A 19,520-nucleotide genomic window follows, 5' to 3' on the forward strand; every position below is an offset into this window, starting at 1 on the left:
CATGTTGGATGCATTTTCTCATCGCAATGCATTCTGGGATTTCTTTATGAAGGACAGATTCAATGCTTGCTCAGATTTGGCCAAAATTAGAATATCTTATAATGTTGCAGCCTATTTTTGGGAACTGCCTTTGTCTTCCTTAAAATTTCTCCTATGTAGGCAGAAAACTAGCTTTTGGAATACAGCTAGAAAGAATGAAACTAGGAGGCAAGAAAACTTGAGTCTATTGTACAGAATTTCTTACCATAAGATTAATCTTCACACCAAGACAGCGTTCAGTGTGAATTAAACATTTTAATTTCAATAAACAGCTGTTAATACATCTGTTCAGACCAACATGAACTTTTGATTGCCACCAATGCGACTGAATATTGATGGTCTTTTCCACTGCACTGCGAAGAAAACTGGCCAACGAATAAGACTCACGCTTTTGTGTGTCAATTTAGTGTGTCTACAATGCTTAGAAAGACATGGAGATTCAAGAAGGATTTGGAGAAAAATTCATAATCATCATTACTAGGGTTTAGCCATACAGGGGTTTATCCTTGAAGGGGTTTAGGTCTTAAAGTGGTGACACAAACTGTTGTGATATTTTGCGGTATTATTGATGATTTAACTGCATTAATTCCCTGTAAATTATTATTATTGTTTTTATAAAGTCTCCATAGGTGCCTTGAGCAGATGGAAAGGGACCCAAAAAGGTGGACCAAAAATTTTGGACAGGAAGCCCCTTGTCAAACTGACATCACACACTCCTATATCTATCATATTCAATTAAATGAAAAAGATCAATGCATCTCTCCTATTCTCCACCACTCAGACACCCCTTATTTCCCTGAATCCCCCCTCAACCCCACCAGGGAACGGAGGAGAGACAGATATAGGATAATCCTATCCCGACCAGTGTAAGCACAAAATTAATGTCAGCTAATCCACAAAGAATAAATCCTTCTCCTTGTGTTGGATGGGAGATCTGCTTTGAGACATATACCAGCTTTACAGACCCCCCTCCTTCAGTGTCTTAATTCTCATTAAGTGTGCTAATGCTATTTCAGAGCCTAATTGTCGCCACGGCGACCGCATCCAGCAATCAAGCAATCCAGCATCATCTGGACTGGGACCATGCAGCACTTGCCTCCAGCTAATGTGGTTTTTGTGGCAAGATTTTCTGCCCCACAACCTCCCCACATCCAGACACATACACATACACACACACACACACACACACACACACACCCTAGAGCTTGAATAGAGTCGGGGTAAAGGGGAAGTGGATTGCACATAATGTGGCTGTGTGTTTGAACACCGGTTCTCCACTGTCTGGGTTGAAAGTGCACTGGAGGGTCACAATTATCTGTCACAAATAAAAGACTATACATATATTTTTTACCTTTTATGTGGTCCAAAACCTTATAATCTGCCTATTCAGGGTGAATTTTAGGGTATCATAAATATGCTCAATAGTAAGCAGTAACATTAATTTGTCTTTTAAGATCACTTAATGGGACACATTCTAAGACTGAATCGTTCATAGCAAAGTCAATCTCAGAATACATTATAGCAAGCTCAGTAAAAAAATAAATCAGAAGATACAGAGAAATGTTGATAATAAATGTGCATATAGTTCCTTAAAACTGAAAGTAATCAATAAATATAGTTCAGTGTAATTTTACCCAGAATTTTGGTATGCTGTGTATTTTAATGAATTGCAACAGTCCCAGCCCATTTTTTCAGCATCCTTGGATCCGGAAGTAAATTCCCATTCATTTTCCCCCTAAGGATTCTCAAAAAAACTTTAAGGGTATGTTTACACGACAACATTGTACTAACATTGTACTTTTTTCGCATACAGGCGACAACGTTGTCAAAATGATCCCCGCTCACAAGGATCCACGAAAACGACTAAAAACGCTGTTTTATTCATGCCAAACCAGTAGTTGGCGATGTCACTTTGTAAAGAAACACTACACGCCTATAGGCTGGACACGTACTACGCATGACGTCACGTTTTTGTTGTTTACGTGGATACGATTAACGGTATAGTTTTCAAAAACGTGCACTTTGAAACACGATTTCAAAAGCTTGCGTTTTCAGGCCGCCCGCACGCCGCTGTCGTGTAAATGAACGGCCAAAACGCATAAAAAGTTTTCCGTTTTTAGTCGAAGACGGTGTCGTGTAAACATGAAGCATGTTTAGTCATGAAGCAATCCAACCAAATCTCAACATTACAAAATTAGATTTGAATCAAAAGTATTTTGATTTGAAATACTGTGGCTTTAGCCAGGGATTTTAAAAAAAAAAATTTCAACAGGAACTCTACTGTTAAACAAAAGATAAGTTGAAATAATGTGGGCTGACGGCTTCAACAAAAGCATATACAATCAATTAACAACCTCATAGCTCACAGTAGGTTTGTCTTTAAAGACTCTATTGGAATCAAGAGTGGATTAGTCTCATGCGCACTTTATGTGATGAGTCTCAAATGATGTTCCATGATGGTGCCTCAGAAACCTGCCCCTGTAGGCAGCAAGCCATAAGGTAGCTCACTAGGTTTTGGAAAAGGTTTATTGTATTTTACAGTTTTGTTTTTTACAGACGTATGGACACGTGTGTACATGTGTGTGAACTCACGGTCTTCTCGGGTCTGAATGTAGAGCACGTTGCTGCGGACGCCATCTCCTGCCTGTGTGTAGGCCAGGACCTGAATGCTGTAGTTTGTGAACTTCTCCAAACCCTTCAGCTCCACCTGCTCACGAGTGGTAGTGATGTTCTGCATCTCTCCCCATTCTGAGAGACGTGAAAAATACTGAATGACTCTCTTTCTGCATGCTCATATACTCACTAATAACATCAGTGTAATTAGAACACATCACACAAGGGAACACAGGAGAACCATTTCTGCACACATTCCACTCGCAAAAAAAGTACCATGGTATTATTCAACGGGAGACAAAAATAGTCTATTTTGCTGGACAAAAGGTTGCTTGTCACTGCTACTGTAAAGCTATATTTAGCAATGATATTTATGTCCAAGTGCATAACAAACAAAAAAGTAAAAAAGATGTTAAAATAGCATTTATTCCTGTACGATGGTAATGCCATGCTATTCTTTGTAGAAACTTGATTCCTACTGAATAAGATTCAGTGCATGGTATATATACCATGTGATGCCATCATTGTACCATGCTACTTTACAGCACTACAGTACTTTTTTTGTAAGTGACACACAGCCGAATAAACAACAACAACAACAACAACAAAAAAACATCTTGCATTTCAGTTAGTTATAAATAACATACCCTTTACCTTGTAAGACATATTCGGCCCATTTATGAACCATTTTACTGTCCCAACAAATTGGTTGAAGTACACTACCGTTCAAAGATTTTACTATCATCAGTAAGATTTTTTTTTGTTGAAAGAGATTAATACTTTCATTCAGTAAGGACACAATTATGAAAACATTTATGTTACAAAAGCTTCATATTTCAAATAAATGCTGCTCTTTTGAACTTTCTATTCATCAAAGAATCGTGAAAAAAATTGATCACGGTTTTCTACTGAGACCTTATATATATTTTCCTGTACATAGATTGTGGGCACAAATTAAGAATTCATTCCTTAGTTTTACAAATTCGTCCCTTTATTTATACCAAAACAAGGGAACGGATTAGTACAATGTGGCCATGATTTATTAAAACATGGGAATGAATTAATAAATCATGGGAATAAAAATTGTGAGAATATAGAATATATATTTTTGTCTGCATGCCATATTCAGGGCTCAGTTTTCAACATTGATGATAAGAAATGTTGGTAACACTTTAGTTTAGGGTCCAAATCTCACTATAACTAGTTGCTTATTAGCATGCATATTACTAGGATATTGGCTGTATATTAGTACTTAAAAAGCATATATTAATGCCTTATTTGGTATGACCATATTCAACATCCATAATCCTACCCAATACCTAAACTTAACAAATACCTTCCTAATTATTAATACGCAGTAAATAGGCATTTATTAAGACAAAAGTCATAGTTAATAGTTAATAGTGAGAATTGGACCCTAATCTATAGTGTGACCGAAATGTTTCTTGAGCACTAAATCAGCATATAATAATGATTTCTGAAGGATCATGTGTCATTGAAGACTGGTAATGATGCCAGAAAATTCAGCTTTGCCTGACAGGAATAATTTACATATTATATACTGTATAAACAGTTTTGACTATATTTTGGGATCAAATAAATTCAGCCCTGGTGACCATTCAAAAACATAAAAAAATCGTATCTACCCCAAACTTTTGAACGGTAGTGTAAATTGTACAATATCTGTGTGGACATTTTTCTGAAATTTCACAGCAATACATTTTTTTTTCACACTTTTAGCATTTTTTTAATCTACATTTTCCTCACATTTTCCTGTTAGATGTAAAAGACAACACACACACATACACCCGTCCACCCACAAATGTACATCGTCTGTGGTTTGGACTGGCTGGGATACAGATACACGGGTGGACAGTAGGGGGCGCTCTACAGGGACTGCGGCTAGTGAGGGAGTAACAGTAGTAGCGTATAATTACTCTGGTTGAGCCCCAGTGTCTGGCCCCCACAGCACCCACCTCCATCGGGGTAGAGGGACCAGAACACCACACGGTAGCCCTTCAGAACCCCATTCAGGGTCATCCGCGGGGGCTCCGACCACGTGATCACCGCCTCGTCCGATGTCACCGTGATGGCCCGCACATTTTGGGGTGGCTGGCTGGGAACTGCGAGAGGAAAATAAAAATGAGAGACGGTCACATAAAAGGGAAAGGAAGCAGCAGGAAAATAATTCAGGCACCAATGGAAACAAGATACAATAGGTGAAGTGGAAACCAAAAATTGCAGTGAAAGAGCACAATTACAGTGATATAGTAAAATGACAGTAATATACTGCAATTGGAGCACTTGGTGAGGCCCAAGAGCATCAACAACCTTGTAACTGCACTCAAAAAGGACAGAACAATCACATCCTGAAGCTGAAGAGAAGTGAAACGTTACTGTTATCTCGATCTTGAGCTGTTTCACCTACTAAATGCGTTTGCTTTTTTTCCGGATGCGCTGCAAATGTGGTGGTGGTGATGTGCCAAATTGCGTCCCTGAATAAATAATGGCACTATTGAGGGGACACAGAGCCTGTCTGTGTGACTTGCTGGGAGGGAAAAAGCATGTGCGGACGACAGGATGAAAGGAGGGATAGAGGAGGGATAAAGCTGGCTTGGCTCAATGAGGGAGCAGCTGCAGCTGGCGCAGGAAGAGGAGCGAGTAAAGGAGACGGTGAGAGGAGGGAGGGAGAGAGAGCAGAGGAGAAATGATGGTATTTGTTTGAAGAGGCCTTAGGGTCCGACTCTGTCTGGCCCTGGTGGACCACACTAAAACTGCCATTTAGAGTAGAGTGGCTTGACAGAGCGCTCACAAGCACAACTCGCTATAACTCTTCAACCCTGCCTGCAAAGCCCAGTCTCTCACACACTTTCTGGATCTGATGCACTAAACAGGTATATTGGCATCTTACGGGTATATTGGCATCTTACTTTCCTCCCAGCTATAATTATTAACTCACACTCATGTGGTTTCAAACCAGAACGACTTTCTTTTTTTCCCTTGGCTGCTATTAGGGGCTTTCGTACCGGAGGAACCTTTTCATAGTTCCTAGAACTATTGGCGGAAGTTCCCGGATTTTGGCGTGTTCGCACCGCAGGAACTAGGAACGATTTTACTAATCTTTTTTTACTAACTAATTTAGCTCCTAGTTCAGAGTAGGGTCTAAACTAGCACTATAGGAACTACCAGTGGCGTTAATGTGTACGCTGATTGGCCGAACGCACGCGAAACACCAGCACCCGCCATTTTTTTAAAACCTGTGTAAACACAGATTATAGCCTTTATATTTACTCCAACTCCACGGAAATGGAAAATAGTGATAGATGGATCTCTTAACCTTTACGCTAAGAAGAAAATCCAACGCAACTTTGAGGGGACCAAGCTAGACATGATTATGTATTTCTGCTCAGCTGGCGACACTGGATATCAACCACACTGCATACTCTAATAACTCATAGTAAATGAGTACCTTGAAATGCAATGTAAGTCACTTTGGATAAAAGCGTCTGCCAAATGCATAAATGTAAATGTAATAATGTATTAGACAGGACTGTTAGACAGATCGTAAACTAATAAACACGAAGAATGCGAGCACTGTGAACTCAGGCTCTGGCATTCTCAGCGCCGTCAAAATAAAAGTCACAACAACTAGCGTGTCTTACGTCACTTTAGAGTTCCTACTGGCGGTGAAAATGCAACCAGAAATTTTTCCTAAGGCAACCATTGGGGTTGGCTAGCTCCTAGAAATAAGTTCCTAGAACTACCTGGTGCGAAAGCCCCTATTGTCAATATAATTAAAGTGAATGAGCTCAGTACCATAAAAGTGTCAGGAAAGTTGTCTATGTAATTTGTGCACTATATATTTCCTGAAGTCATTCAATAGGTTTACTGTATGTGACAGACTAAATTTAAGTCATGATGCATTGAAAATCATGACACCCACCCTAGATCTTCTTAGCACATTCATTAAAGAAGTAGCCATGTCTGATTCATGAACAAATCATTCGCTTGAGTCAGATCTTTTCAATGAATCATTCCAAAGAGGCCTCTGTGAAGCAAACCAAACCCTCCATTTTTGGAGCCCATTTCAATGACGCCTTGACACAATGAATCGACATCAAAGAACTAGCGACCTAGACCGTGGTGTCACCTCATGTCGCCTGCTTCTGGGACAAAGAAAATTTGAGATTGAAAACACAGCAAAGACTACAGCCATCTAGCCTGACCGTTCTGCGCCTGAATGAGAGGAAATAACTCTCTATAGCAGCATGTGGCAGTAGTCCATATTCATCATTTAAAAAGGGAAACCGGATAAGCTAGGACTGTTGTTATAAAATGAGAAGAGCCCATGTGCCCTCTTGACTTTGTTGTTTGTTTGCTATCATCAATTTGATCTTCTCATGCATTGGTTCGCTAAGCTGAACAGCCAATCAGAGTAATCTCTCTCACCGACGGGCTCCGTTGCTGATTCAAACGGAAAGCCACCGAAGGGCACTAGCCACTGACTAGTGCCAAAAGTATGGAATACACAACAAAAACTAGACTGACAGACCCTCAACGATAGCCCGACATTGGCCACTGGTTCACTTTCATTCTAGGTCTGAGTTTGATTGTTTAGGTCCAACTTGCCTCAACACACCTGCCTGGAAGTTACTAGAATACCTAGTATGACCTTGATTAGCTGATTCAGGTGTGTTTAATTGGGGTTGGAGCTGAACTCTGCAGGACAGTGGCCCTCCAGGCGCAGGATTGGACACCCCTGTTTTATAGAGTATGCAAGTGAAAACACCCTAGAAAGGTAGCTGCTTTTACATAGTTTCCAGGTGGTACAGTTTCATGATCATTAGCTGGTCAAAGTTGGTTTAGTTTGTCAATTGACTGGACTACCAGCAAGTAACCTGGTTTCAATCTGGTAAACTGTCTTGGTTGAGTTGGAAAATGTTTAGAATTTTCAGGTCGGAAATTTTAGAAGAGAAAAAAAACTTGACAAGAAAACCACTGATGGAGGTAAAAACAAAGTCATCAGGGAAAAAGTGATGGAAGAACTCAACAGTGGCACAAAAACAACCCAGGAGCTTTCCAAAAATAAGAATGGAGAAGAAATACAGCGGGACAGAAGTGGGCGGAGGGGTGGAAGGGGAAGTTGGGAGATGGAGGGAGAGATAAATGAAAGGTGTTTTGAGAGAGAGTGAGAGAGGAGTGGGAGCGGAGAGGAGGGGAGTTGAAAGCCGGAGAGAGGGATCTGGAGGAAAGATGAAAAGAGAGAGGGGGAGACAATGCGCTCAGCTGCAGATAATTAGACTGGGAGGAAAAGCAGCGGATCAGGGAGAGGGGCCTCGGCAGACAGGCTAATTATAATTATTTTTCCTATGCTTGTTGTTATTACTATTATCCTTAACAGCATCAATATCACTGTCGCCACAATGACAGTGACACGCATGTAGATGAGGACCACGGGCCAAAGTCGCCCCGTACAGATGACTCGTGCGCAATCACACGAAAGAGAAATCCCTAGAGCATGATGGATGGATGGATAGTTTCATTACCATCTTCAAGTGTTGTGGCATTGATCTCAGAACTGGAAGGTCCGGTTCCGGCTCGGTTGAATGCCTGGACCACCACGCCGTACTGAGCAAACTTCTTCAAGTTATCCAGTGTGTATACCTCACTGTCACCCGTGGCTTTCATCTCCACTATACTGTATTGTCCATTACTGCCCGGTCCATTCTCCCTATAACCGATCTGATAGCCACGGATCACTCCATTTTGGAGCTCTTTCTTAGGTGCCTGAGTGGAGTGAAAAGAAAAGGAGAGAGACGTAAATCTAAAACTCTAAAATCCAAAAAACGGCAAGTTTAGAAGTTGCAGGCTTACCTTCCAGGTGACACGGATACTCTGAGAAGTCATTGGCTGTAAAATCACCTCCATGGGTGGCCCATCAGGAGCTGTGAGAAGAGAATCATGTGACGTCACAAGATTATTGAAGGAATAAAAAATTCTGTCACTTTGAAGTCACTCCAAACCTGGATGACTTTCTTTTTTCTGTGAAACACAATGGGAGAAATTTTGAATAACACCCCGGAAACTTTTTTATGTAACTACAATGACAGGGTGCTGGTACTTTTAAGCTTCAAAAATGGTGCAAAAGCACCATAAAAGTATAATAAACGTGTCCCGTATGAAACAGGCGCTAAATTCCAAGTACAAGTCATATGGTGTCTGAAGTTGTTATTCACTGATCTTCCCCTCCAGTGAGCTTTTAACCACTGTGACTGGATCAATGAGTCAATCATTCAGATTTTGTGAACAGTATGGAAAAGAATGGCCAGGAAATTCTTCAAAAATGTATCTTTTGTGTTCCACAGAAAGAAGGAAGTACAGGTTTGGAACAGCATGTAGGAGGGTGAGTGATGATGCCAGATTTCTTTGTTTTAAAGAATTATTGTTTTAATTAAAGTGTTTTATGCTTTACGAATATGAGCTTGTGTGTACATCAGGGGCGGTAGACGTACGTGCTTCCTCTGTGCTGATGGTCAGCTCTTTGCTGGCTTGACTGCGTCCAATCTTGTTGTAGGAGTACATGCGAATGCTGTACACAGACGCCGGGTGGAGCTCCACTATGTTGGCCTGGTTGTTGGTTGGCGAGATCTTACGGGTGGCATGTTTCAGCTCCCACGGGTCTACGACAAGGACAAAATAACACGGATACATTACTACATCACACCTCCATCCAGGCTGTTCTAGAACATTATGTTTGTTAGCATGCAAAAAGGACTGTTTACAGGTCAAATCATACGGATATGAAAAACAAGCGATGCATGGAAAACTAGGATGACGCAGATGTACAAACAGCAAAATAAGGCAATACACTCGAGTCGCAACGTCGCAGAAATCCGTTCACATCCCATTCATCTTCTCACAGTCTGAGCTTATTCGCTACATATTCTTCTGACATACAAATACATATTTAATGCACGTTCACAATGTTATTCATCCAAGCTTGAAATGGAAACAAAGCAATGCCGCACCGGATTTGTTCTTGTACTCAATGTCGTAGCTGGTGATGATGCTATTGCCGTCGAACCGCTGCGTCCACCTTAGGTTCATACTCCGATCTTTGACCTCTCGAACCTCCAGCTCTGGGGGGTCAGGGGGTTCTGCGAACCAAACAAGTGGAAATAGACTTCAAACAGATGGAGGAGATTGAGACAAAGAGAGAGAGAGAGAGAGAGAGAGAGAGAGAGGCTGAAAAGTAAGAGGTGGCTTGGGGCCCGGAGGTAAATTATTGATTTTGTGTCTCTAGATAAAGAGTATCATGTAAGATGTGAGCATGTTGTTCATGGCTGATTGTCTTGCCTTGCACCGTCAGCTGGATGAGCCCTCTGCCCTCGCCGTATGAGTTGATGGCGTGACAGGAGAAAAAGACGGAATCCCCGCGCTCCGCTGGCTTCAGCTGCAGAAAGAGAGAAAGTGTTTGAGAGGGATTAACTTGTTTAGATCTTTTGCTCATTTTGAGGCCCACTTCATGTATTGTTGAACAATGTAAAAGTGTTTTCAAAGTTAAAATACTATCTCTTATCCCATTGTGCCTAACTGTAAGTAATAATATCAATACTACTACTACAACTACTGTTAATAATAATAATAATAAAATAACCTTTCATACATAAAATGCAATTTGCAGGTCAGAATATAAAACCATTTATCGAAATTTTAATAATATATAAACACATACAATTAAAAATAAATAAATAGAGGCCCAATGTGCTTCACTGGTAAGAAGAATATAAAACCATTTATAGACTAAATAAATAAATGCAGCCCAATGTGCTTCTCATGTCAGAACATAGGCGCCGATCCCGTGGGTGCACCATGGAAAAATACGAGATATTCTCCATTGATTTTAACCAATAAAAAATCGATTGCAGCTTTCAGACATGATTATCTTCACCTTTTTTAATAGTTTATTTGAGGCCCTTTCTACGGCGTTATTTTAATGACAAATGTCAAGAGCGCATCCAAGCAATGCGCAAGCTCAAATCTCTCAACTCGCAGGCGGATTTCCTTCACTCTCGCACAAAACTGGTTGCGCATTCTCAAATATACAGTCTCATGGCTCTTGTCTGCTCTGGCTCAGATATAACGTGTACGCGCTCAAACTCAAACTCTCTGCTTGCTTTTTCTCTAGAATGGTCTTCTCTCCTGGATTTAATGTTGCCAGAAGCTTACAATCACTAGACTTTCACGATTGACGGACGAAATAACAATGTGTACCTTTAAATTCTAAATAAATTACGGATTTATTTCATGAGATAGCATTTTCAAGCTGATTTTAGTCAACCAGTTCTCAAGTTATTTTATTATTTAATAGTTATTTTTGAGTTAAGTACTTATTGTAAATAGGTATTTATTTAATCATTTTATTTACTGAACCGCAACTGATCATTAGATATCAGCGAGAGCGTGAGTAGCGACGACACTCATGGAAAGAATGTGCTTTTGTATGGTTGGTCACATCGGTGTAATTTGTGGGTGGGACCTTTGGGCTCACCAAACATCAAGAGCCTGTCTGGAAACATTAAGGCAAAACTCTGCCTTTTAACATTCACGGTACTCCTTCACTGACATCATACATGTATGTGTGTATGTCTCACCTTCAGTGTGGAGATAACTTCATCGCTTTTCTCGTTGGGGCTGGTGGTAATGGAGTATCGAGGGTTGCGGTCAGGGTCAATAACAGTGTCGCCTCGCTCCCAGCGGATGATGATGGGGTACTCACCCCGGGCGGTGCAGTTTAACTCCTTGTTCTGCCCTTTTATGGCCATGGTGGTGTTTGGGTGGGATGTGATCATAGCTGGAACTGTATAAAAAGATGGTATAGGAGGACAGGAGGTAAATATATGTGAAGGAAAGAGTGAATTTAAAAAGAGGCAAAGGTCAGTGTGACTTTAACCAGACACCTGGTGTTCTTATGGCAGTGAGCGTTAGTGTTTGCATTTCTCCAACTCCTCAATCACTTTTTCACACTCTCTCGCTCACTCAATCCTCCCGAGTAACTCTTCTCTAGTGCTGCCTCACACACACACGCACACACACACACACACACACACACACAAAAACACAATATCGATCTGAGGAGGGTTCCGCTGTTTTGTTTTCATCACTTATTCATTCCCTCCCTTCCAACGAGTGAAACGGATAGAATTGAGGGAGGCAGAACAGAGGAACGATTCAATCAATAACACCAACACTGAATCAGAGAGAGAGAGAGAGAGAGAGAGAGAGAGAGAGAGAGAGAGAGAGAGAGAGAGAGAGAGAGAGAGAGACGAATTCACTGATAAAAAGTTGGATGCCATAAACAAAGAGCTGCATGATATCCACATGAAAATGTACAAATCATTTGTATACTATCTCATGTTAGAGTAAGTAAACTTATCCTTCCAATCCTACCTATTTATGGCATTTTTGATCATTTTCACTGTGATACTGTAAATGCTCAAGAAAGCCTTCATTTATTAAAAAAAAAATATATATATATATTTTCATAAAGTTGACATTTTACCCTAAATTAATAATAATAAAAATACTATTTTGCATAAATAAATTTGTAGCATAGATTTTTGCTTAAATAGTTAGTAGCCTAATGCCAAAAAATCTTTAAAAGTACAATTGTGAATGTATGCCATACATCATGGTTATTGTATAAATCTTTTTTTTTTGTATTACAGTAATGAGAAATATTTATATTGCATTAAACATTATGCCCATTAAAAAGTTCATTTGTAAAGTACAGTTGTAAGCATACTCTATATATTGAAATTCAATTATAATAATGTTAATAAAATAATATTCCGAGGACATGATAATGTCAATGAGAATAACTTGAGATTCATTCATATTTGGGGTGAAAAAAAACAACCCTAAAATAAAAAAAAGCTCCATCATAATCCTTATGGAAAATATACGCTCTAATTTCTTATATATATATATATTTTTTTTTTTTTTTTTTTTTTGATTATAAGGTGAAATACTACCTGGACATTTCTTCATAAGATTCATCGGGGTAGAATGTTCTGGCTGAGTGTTAAAGAATACACTGGTGGATGAGGTTTGTTTAAATGTGGTCAGGACTGTAAGTGAAGCCTAGGGCAGTGTTGCGTGGATGGGAGTTTTCCGCACTCTACATTATGTGAAGGATCAATAATATGGATGTGGACAGAACAGATCGTGTGTCCGAACTAACGATCAGTCATGAGATGACCTTACGGATTCCATTGTAATGTTCTATTAATCTAAATGAGCTTGCTACACTTGAATCTGTTGTTTTGGTACTCTTGCTCTTATTATGAGCTGTTTACAGACACACACACACACACACACACACACACACACACACACACACACACACACACACACACACACACACACACACACACACACACACACACACACACACACACACACGCGCACACACACACGCGCACACACACACACACACACCGTAACTCCTGCCAATTCTAGCTACTATATATAAGGCTTCTTGTATTTCTTGCCTTAGTGTGACTGATATATCATAACCTGGGTCATTAGTTTGAGTGACAAAGTGTGACAGATGCAGGTGTATGTGTGTCTCTGTATGTGTGTGTGTAGAGGTGGAGTGTTGTGTGTGAGTGTGTCCACTCAAGCATTCCAAACCCTTCCCGCAGGCATCAGTCTGAGACGTGAAAGCCCATCTGAGGGCCGTTCTTAAACAAAGACCTCAAACACACACCACTGCAAACCACCCCAAAGACTGCAGGTCAAATCACAATCAAATTTCCACAAATCTAGAGCCATCCAAAATATGGCTTTATTTTTATGCCATGGTTTAATAAAATATTGAACTATTAGTACATTTTCTGATATTCAAAGATTCTAGCAAAGGATTCTACAGCTATGCCCTGAAACCTGATGAGCTACATGTCAGGCAAAAATTAGGCAGTAAAATAATGTTGCCTTCTAAGAAAACTTGTTTAGCTCAAAATCAAAAGCAGTGCTGTATGTATCTTCAGAAGCGAGGTATTCTCAGAATTTTTATTCAAGATGTTTGATGGAATCAAGGAAAATGCTAATCAAGGAAAAGTATTGCTAATTCCAACTAAACACTTTTAAGCTCTTGAATGTCTTTCAATATGTGTGTTATATATTTTTGAAACTTTACAGAGTATCAAGGCTTGAGCTTAGCAACATGTCAACATTAAACTATATATTTTTAATGTAAAAGTGGGAAGAGCCATTTGTACCTTGAATGTGCAAGACTTCCACTGTCAGTAGTTTCCAGTTATTTTAGCTGTACAAAAAAGCTTAATATTGAAACTGGTATTTGTTATCATGTTATATTAATTATCGTAACAGTTTTACGGTTTACCGGACTTTCTTTCTACTTTCCTATAGTTTTAAACATACTGTTGTTTTGGTTCATTCACAATGTTTCATGGGATGAGTAGTTAATTTCTTCATAAATGTATTTAAGTACACATCCTTGCACTTTTGTCTTTTGTCAATTTAAACTTGTCCTTTTGTCCATATATACTGTGCATTTTTGCATTCAATCAGTGTAGCAATATTGTGATTTATTTCTAAACTTTACTTTGGTTCATGGCTTAGAACTCTTTATTGAAGAACTCCAATTGAGAAAATAAATGTTAAAATTACTTCTGGTACCAAGGCTACTGAAAAAGTGGGTGGTCTGTTGCACTCTATTGTAATAAACTCAAACTAGGCACTTTGCATGCCTCGTGTGAGGATCGCTGTTTGCATAAGCGACCATTAAAAGAGTTATAGCCAATGAATAGTGTTTCAGAACCATAACTTGTTAGGTTCCATGATGGTTAAGATGCATCTTTAGAAGATAGATGCCTTTGTAGATATTGAGGAAGCTCACTAGGTTTTGGAAAAGAGCTAATGTCATTATGTGTAAAGATGTACTGTATATGAGTGGTCAGACGCACTTTTAACGGTGAGCATCATGCTCTTGCTGATGTCGGAGCCCACTCCGTTGCTGGCCTGACACAGGTAGTATCCCCGATCTTCCTCTAGAACGTGGCGGATCAGCAGAGAACCATTGGACAGGATCTGGATGCGACCCGTCAGTGGAACTGGGTGGTACTGCTGGGGGTTCCCTATACCTTCAGAATCAAGATGAAGACAGTTTTGATTGTGGCTCATCATCAGCTCATGAAAACTTGGTGAAAAAGATGTTACCTTTGGCATGCTTCCAGACAACTTTGGGAGGAGGGTACCCTTTCACAGAGCAGTTCAGAACCTCTGACTTGCCATAGATCCCATCCTGGTTATTGGGCTGAACCAGAAAACCAGGGGGAACTATAATGAAGAACATATATTTCAGGAAAGGAGATACCAATTGATTGGTTTAGCCAAATGTCCTGGAACAACATTTGGTCAAACAAACATTGTCCTAACCATAGCACCAACCCTTACCAAGTAATGGTTCTGGGCCAGAACAATTTTCGAATTGGTGAAATCTTATCCCACTACATTCCCCATTAACTCTTGCTCACCTGTTACAATGAGCTGTCTCTCTGAACTGACAGTTGCTGCGTCGTTGCTTGCAATACAGGTGTAGTTTCCGTTGTGCTCAAGCGAAACTTTCGAGATCTGAAGGGAACTCATGAACTCCTTGGTTTCGATGGTGACTCCTGATGTTCCCGACACAATCTCCTGCCCATCCTTCCTCCAGGTGATCCGGATTGGCATGTCTCCGGAGGACACCACGCACGCTATGTACATCAGCTTACCAATGGAGGTGGGAGGGAAGTCAAAGGGCTGGATGAGGGGAGGAACTGATGGAGGAAGAGAACAAGCGAGAGATCTATCAAAATTCAAACCCTTCATGGTCTGCAATGTAACACTGACCCCATCACCCTCCAAAAATGCACACGCACATACACGCTCACACACATCCCACCCCTCCAGCCCATAATAGCTGCTCTAATTAGAGCCCAATTGGCATGGGGAATAATGGCATTGCCATGGAAACAGAGGTGGGGGGCTCCATCGGAGACATCTGGGGGATTTAATCTGGGGCTCGTTAAAATTCAGCTAATTAAATCAGAGACATGACAAGACAAGCAGCACACTATACTGACTTCACACTGGAGTCAGTGTTCGGTTGTACCGGTACACACACTCATGCAAACGCACACACTAGACCTCGCTGTCTTTGTACCAGGAGCTGTAGCCCCTTGTATGGACACACATGGTGAAGTGAAGATTCAAAACCCAACATCAGAGCGACCTCACTTTTATTTAGATTTAACATACTAGAAATAACACCCCCACACATACACACATGCTAAGTACACTGGGTAATTGATGAATGGTTGTAATGCTGCAGAAGGCCTGTAATCCTGTTAATCAGAGGCTATTAGTGGTGTGCTTTCTCTCAGGGTCTTTGTGCCAGCGGATGGGAAAGACCATCCCAACCTTCACCAACCGCCTACAGCTTAAATATACACTAATTCTAATGCAAAACACACTCCGTTTACCAAAATACACTCATTCCGCCACAGTAAACCACTACACTTTCTGAAGAAATGTGAAAGATGAAGAACTGTATAATGGGCATCCTTTCATTGAAGAAGCATGTTATCAAGAAATGCCAAACCTCAAACGGAGGTTGGTGATTTGTTGTTTGTTTTTTTGGAAATTCTCCAAAAAATCAAGATACCCTGCTGACTAGGCTCAAGTCCAAAAATCCTCTCAGGGCAGTCTCTTCACACCAAATTCAATGTTACTAAATTACATTACAAATAAAGTTTCACACTAAAACAATTTACACCAAGTCCTTAGCTGGTTTTTTTTTTTCATTCTCTATGGACACCTAAATGAATCATTAAGCATATGAACAATTAAAAAAAGAGGACCAACAAAATGAAATAAATAAAACAGAATGAAAATGCATAAATACAGTACAATATTTCAGACTTTTGGAACACATTGTCTAGGCACATTAGTTAAACTAAATCTAATGCGTCTCAAAGCTTAAGTCTTTAAAAAAAGTTTGGATAGCTGGAAAAAGAAAATAGATGTTTCAGAATTGGTGTGAAGCTTACAATAAATCCAATCTGACTAATGGACATTAATGCATCATACTTGATGCACATACAAAAAATTAGGGATGTCCCAATCAACCCATCCAATCTGAGTCATTGAATATCGAGTTTCTGCCAATGCTGAGTTCTAATCCAATACTTGGGCCTCAAATGTAAAAAAGGAGCAACTACTGTAACCCTATAATATCCATTATAGCAATTACTATAGTAATTAGTAATATATTATAATATATTCTAATACACTGTAAAAAATTTCTAACCCTCCCAAATCAAAAATTTCAAGTGACCGATAACATCTAAATTTTTCAATTGGCCCAAGTGAAATTCTGTAAATTTCAATTGGCCCAAGTGAAAATCTGTAAATTTAATTTTATAATTTACAGAATTCCACTTGGGCCAATTGAAAAATTTAGATGTTGTCGGTCACTTGAAATTTTTGATTTGGGAGGGTTAGAAATTTTTTACAGTGTAAGATACTCTTTCTCTCTCAATATATATATTCACACAGTGTATACAGATATTGGTAGATGTGAACATCTGTTACAATGGTAGACATTGCAAACAGACTGTGTGGTCACAATTATGAATATGGGTCTACTGATAAAAACTTATTGTATTTTATATGTACAATCAGCAGAATAATTGCAACCAAAAGAAAAAAAAAGTGGATTTAAGGTTAGAAAGCATGAAGCTCACGGTGTCAGAATGCCAATCTGTCAGTCAAGTCCGAAGCAAGTCGCAACCCATTGCAACGAAGTCAGATAGTCTGACGGAAGATAAAAATAAACAGTAAAAAAAAGTGTGCATCAAATATGCTAAACGTGTGAGAGTGACGCGCTAGAACATGTCTTCATTGGTTCTCACGTGTCACACATGCACATTTGAGCTTCATCTTTTTTTTCATTAATGGCAGTTGGCAAACCCACTTGAAGGTGCATACCATAGATGTGTATACGTAGATTATGCATTCGACCACTCAAGACACGTCGGCGCACCCGCCATCTTGGAACTGTCAGCGTGTCGCCACTCACAGTAAGAATCAACGATGCCACAAAATTGCGCAGCTTCTGGTTGTGCAGACATTTAAATTCCCAAATAAATGGGATAATAATCTTTCACAGGTGAGAATGTGTTAGTTTGTGTTTTTATAAGTATTAACTCAATATTACAGGTTTTTACTATTGTACTTTTTAATGTTTTTACTTATACAATGATAACTTTTTAATGTCATGTTAGCTGACGCCTTTGTCTTGTATTGTGTTGATATAGCAACATTATCTGCAGAAATCTATTGCAGATATAGATAATCATACATGCGTCTAATTATTGGTTGCAGACACACAGTCAACTTGCTCTCGTATGTTCACAAACTGGCTTTGACCATTCCAATATGGCAGATGGCTTACGTACTGTATAGCGGCCCATAGAAACATCCGCTAATGTGGCATCTCTGTTCTGCTAAAAGGTTTATTGCAAAGTGTTATCATTTTTATGGTATTTATATTTTTTAAAAATGTGTATGTAAAAATGTGCTTTATGTAAAAAACGTGCTCTACAGTAGATGGTGGGTTTGCTTGCATAAATAGCCATATTAGCCTTAACTGACTTAGTGTTTTAGAGAATTAATTTGTTTGGTCTTTACAGTGCTTGTGCCCATTGGGAATTATATCCGAAGTTAAGATACCTGAATTAAAAAATATATATATTTTGTTTTTACATATTTGATGATGATTATATCTAAATAGGTGTGAAGGGTTTTATACTAAATCCAAAATGTCTAATAAACACAAAGTTATAGCCTATATATTTAAAATATCACAATTTCCCACACACACAAAAAAACTATTTACTGTACATAATGGAGAATTTTTATTAGTCTCTGACAATAATAGATTATACGGATCATTGTTAAAATGTCAGACTTGGTATGAAAGAGTTCACACTAAATCTTAAAAAAACAAAAAGATATAACATATTTATGAAGTTGTGTAAATTTGTAACACTTAAAAACCTGTAAATAAATAGGTCCTTAATCAAATGTAGATTGCCCTTTTGACTTTATTTTAAGGGGCCATAAACATACCCACAATAATTGGTAGTAAGCACTAACCTTTGACTGTGACGTAGACAGTCTGGCTGATGGAGAGCTGGGGTTGGATGAGCACACTGCACTGATACGCCCCCTCATCCATTCCCTTCTGCACATCGCTCAACTTCAGAGTGCCATTCTCGTACACCACCTGACGATGGTTGTCTGGCAATGGCACTATATCTTTATACCACTTGATGGAGTAATAGGGGTAACCAATCACACGACAGTTAATAAAAGTGTTGCGACCCGCCACGGCCGTGATGTTCCGCATGGCCCGGATACTTGGAGGACCTGCAAGAGAGAGAAAAGCGAGAGCAAGAAAGAAAGAGAGAGAGAGAGAGAGAGAGAGAGAGAGAGAGAGAGAGAGAGAGAGAGAGAGAGAGAGAGAGAGAGAGGGAGGAAGGAAGGAAGACAAAAAAGAGGGAGAATGTGGCGGATAGAAAAGGGTAAAAGAAAAGGATTTGAGAAAGAGTGGGAGATGGAAGACCAGGTTTTGCATGGACATTTCGGGTAAAGAAGGGAGAAATGTGGGAGGAAGAAAGCAGAAGAGCGAGTGGTGGAGGGGGAGGAGGGGGGTTAGAATGCCCTTGGTCTTCACAGCACAGATTGTGGTGTAATAGGTGTGTGGATCTAAAGTTTCAATGTGGCTTGTACCGTATCCT

At 39.6% G+C, this 19,520-nt stretch overlaps 1 protein-coding gene across 1 annotated transcript in view; it reads right to left on the bottom strand.

Moving 5' to 3' along the window:
* Positions 1-19,520, bottom strand: part of dscaml1 (Down syndrome cell adhesion molecule like 1) — a gene marked incomplete at its 3' end in the record, with an annotated part of 42,789 nt that overhangs the window by 19,932 nt on the left and 3,337 nt on the right. The window contains exons 2-13 of the mRNA XM_079886267.1: positions 18,877-19,149; positions 15,213-15,494; positions 14,896-15,015; positions 14,643-14,819; positions 11,307-11,512; positions 10,009-10,105; positions 9,681-9,809; positions 9,165-9,332; positions 8,527-8,597; positions 8,199-8,439; positions 4,590-4,775; positions 2,632-2,787 (exon numbers count right to left, since the gene is read on the bottom strand). Coding sequence (XP_079742393.1) covers positions 2,632-2,787; positions 4,590-4,775; positions 8,199-8,439; positions 8,527-8,597; positions 9,165-9,332; positions 9,681-9,809; positions 10,009-10,105; positions 11,307-11,512; positions 14,643-14,819; positions 14,896-15,015; positions 15,213-15,494; positions 18,877-19,129 — 2,086 coding nt within the window. The 5' untranslated portion in view covers positions 19,130-19,149. The remainder of the gene's footprint in view (positions 1-2,631; positions 2,788-4,589; positions 4,776-8,198; positions 8,440-8,526; positions 8,598-9,164; positions 9,333-9,680; positions 9,810-10,008; positions 10,106-11,306; positions 11,513-14,642; positions 14,820-14,895; positions 15,016-15,212; positions 15,495-18,876; positions 19,150-19,520) is intronic.

Source organism: Squalius cephalus, assembly GCF_949319135.1.
Source record: "Squalius cephalus genome assembly, chromosome: 11".
NCBI lineage: Eukaryota > Metazoa > Chordata > Actinopteri > Cypriniformes > Leuciscidae > Squalius > Squalius cephalus.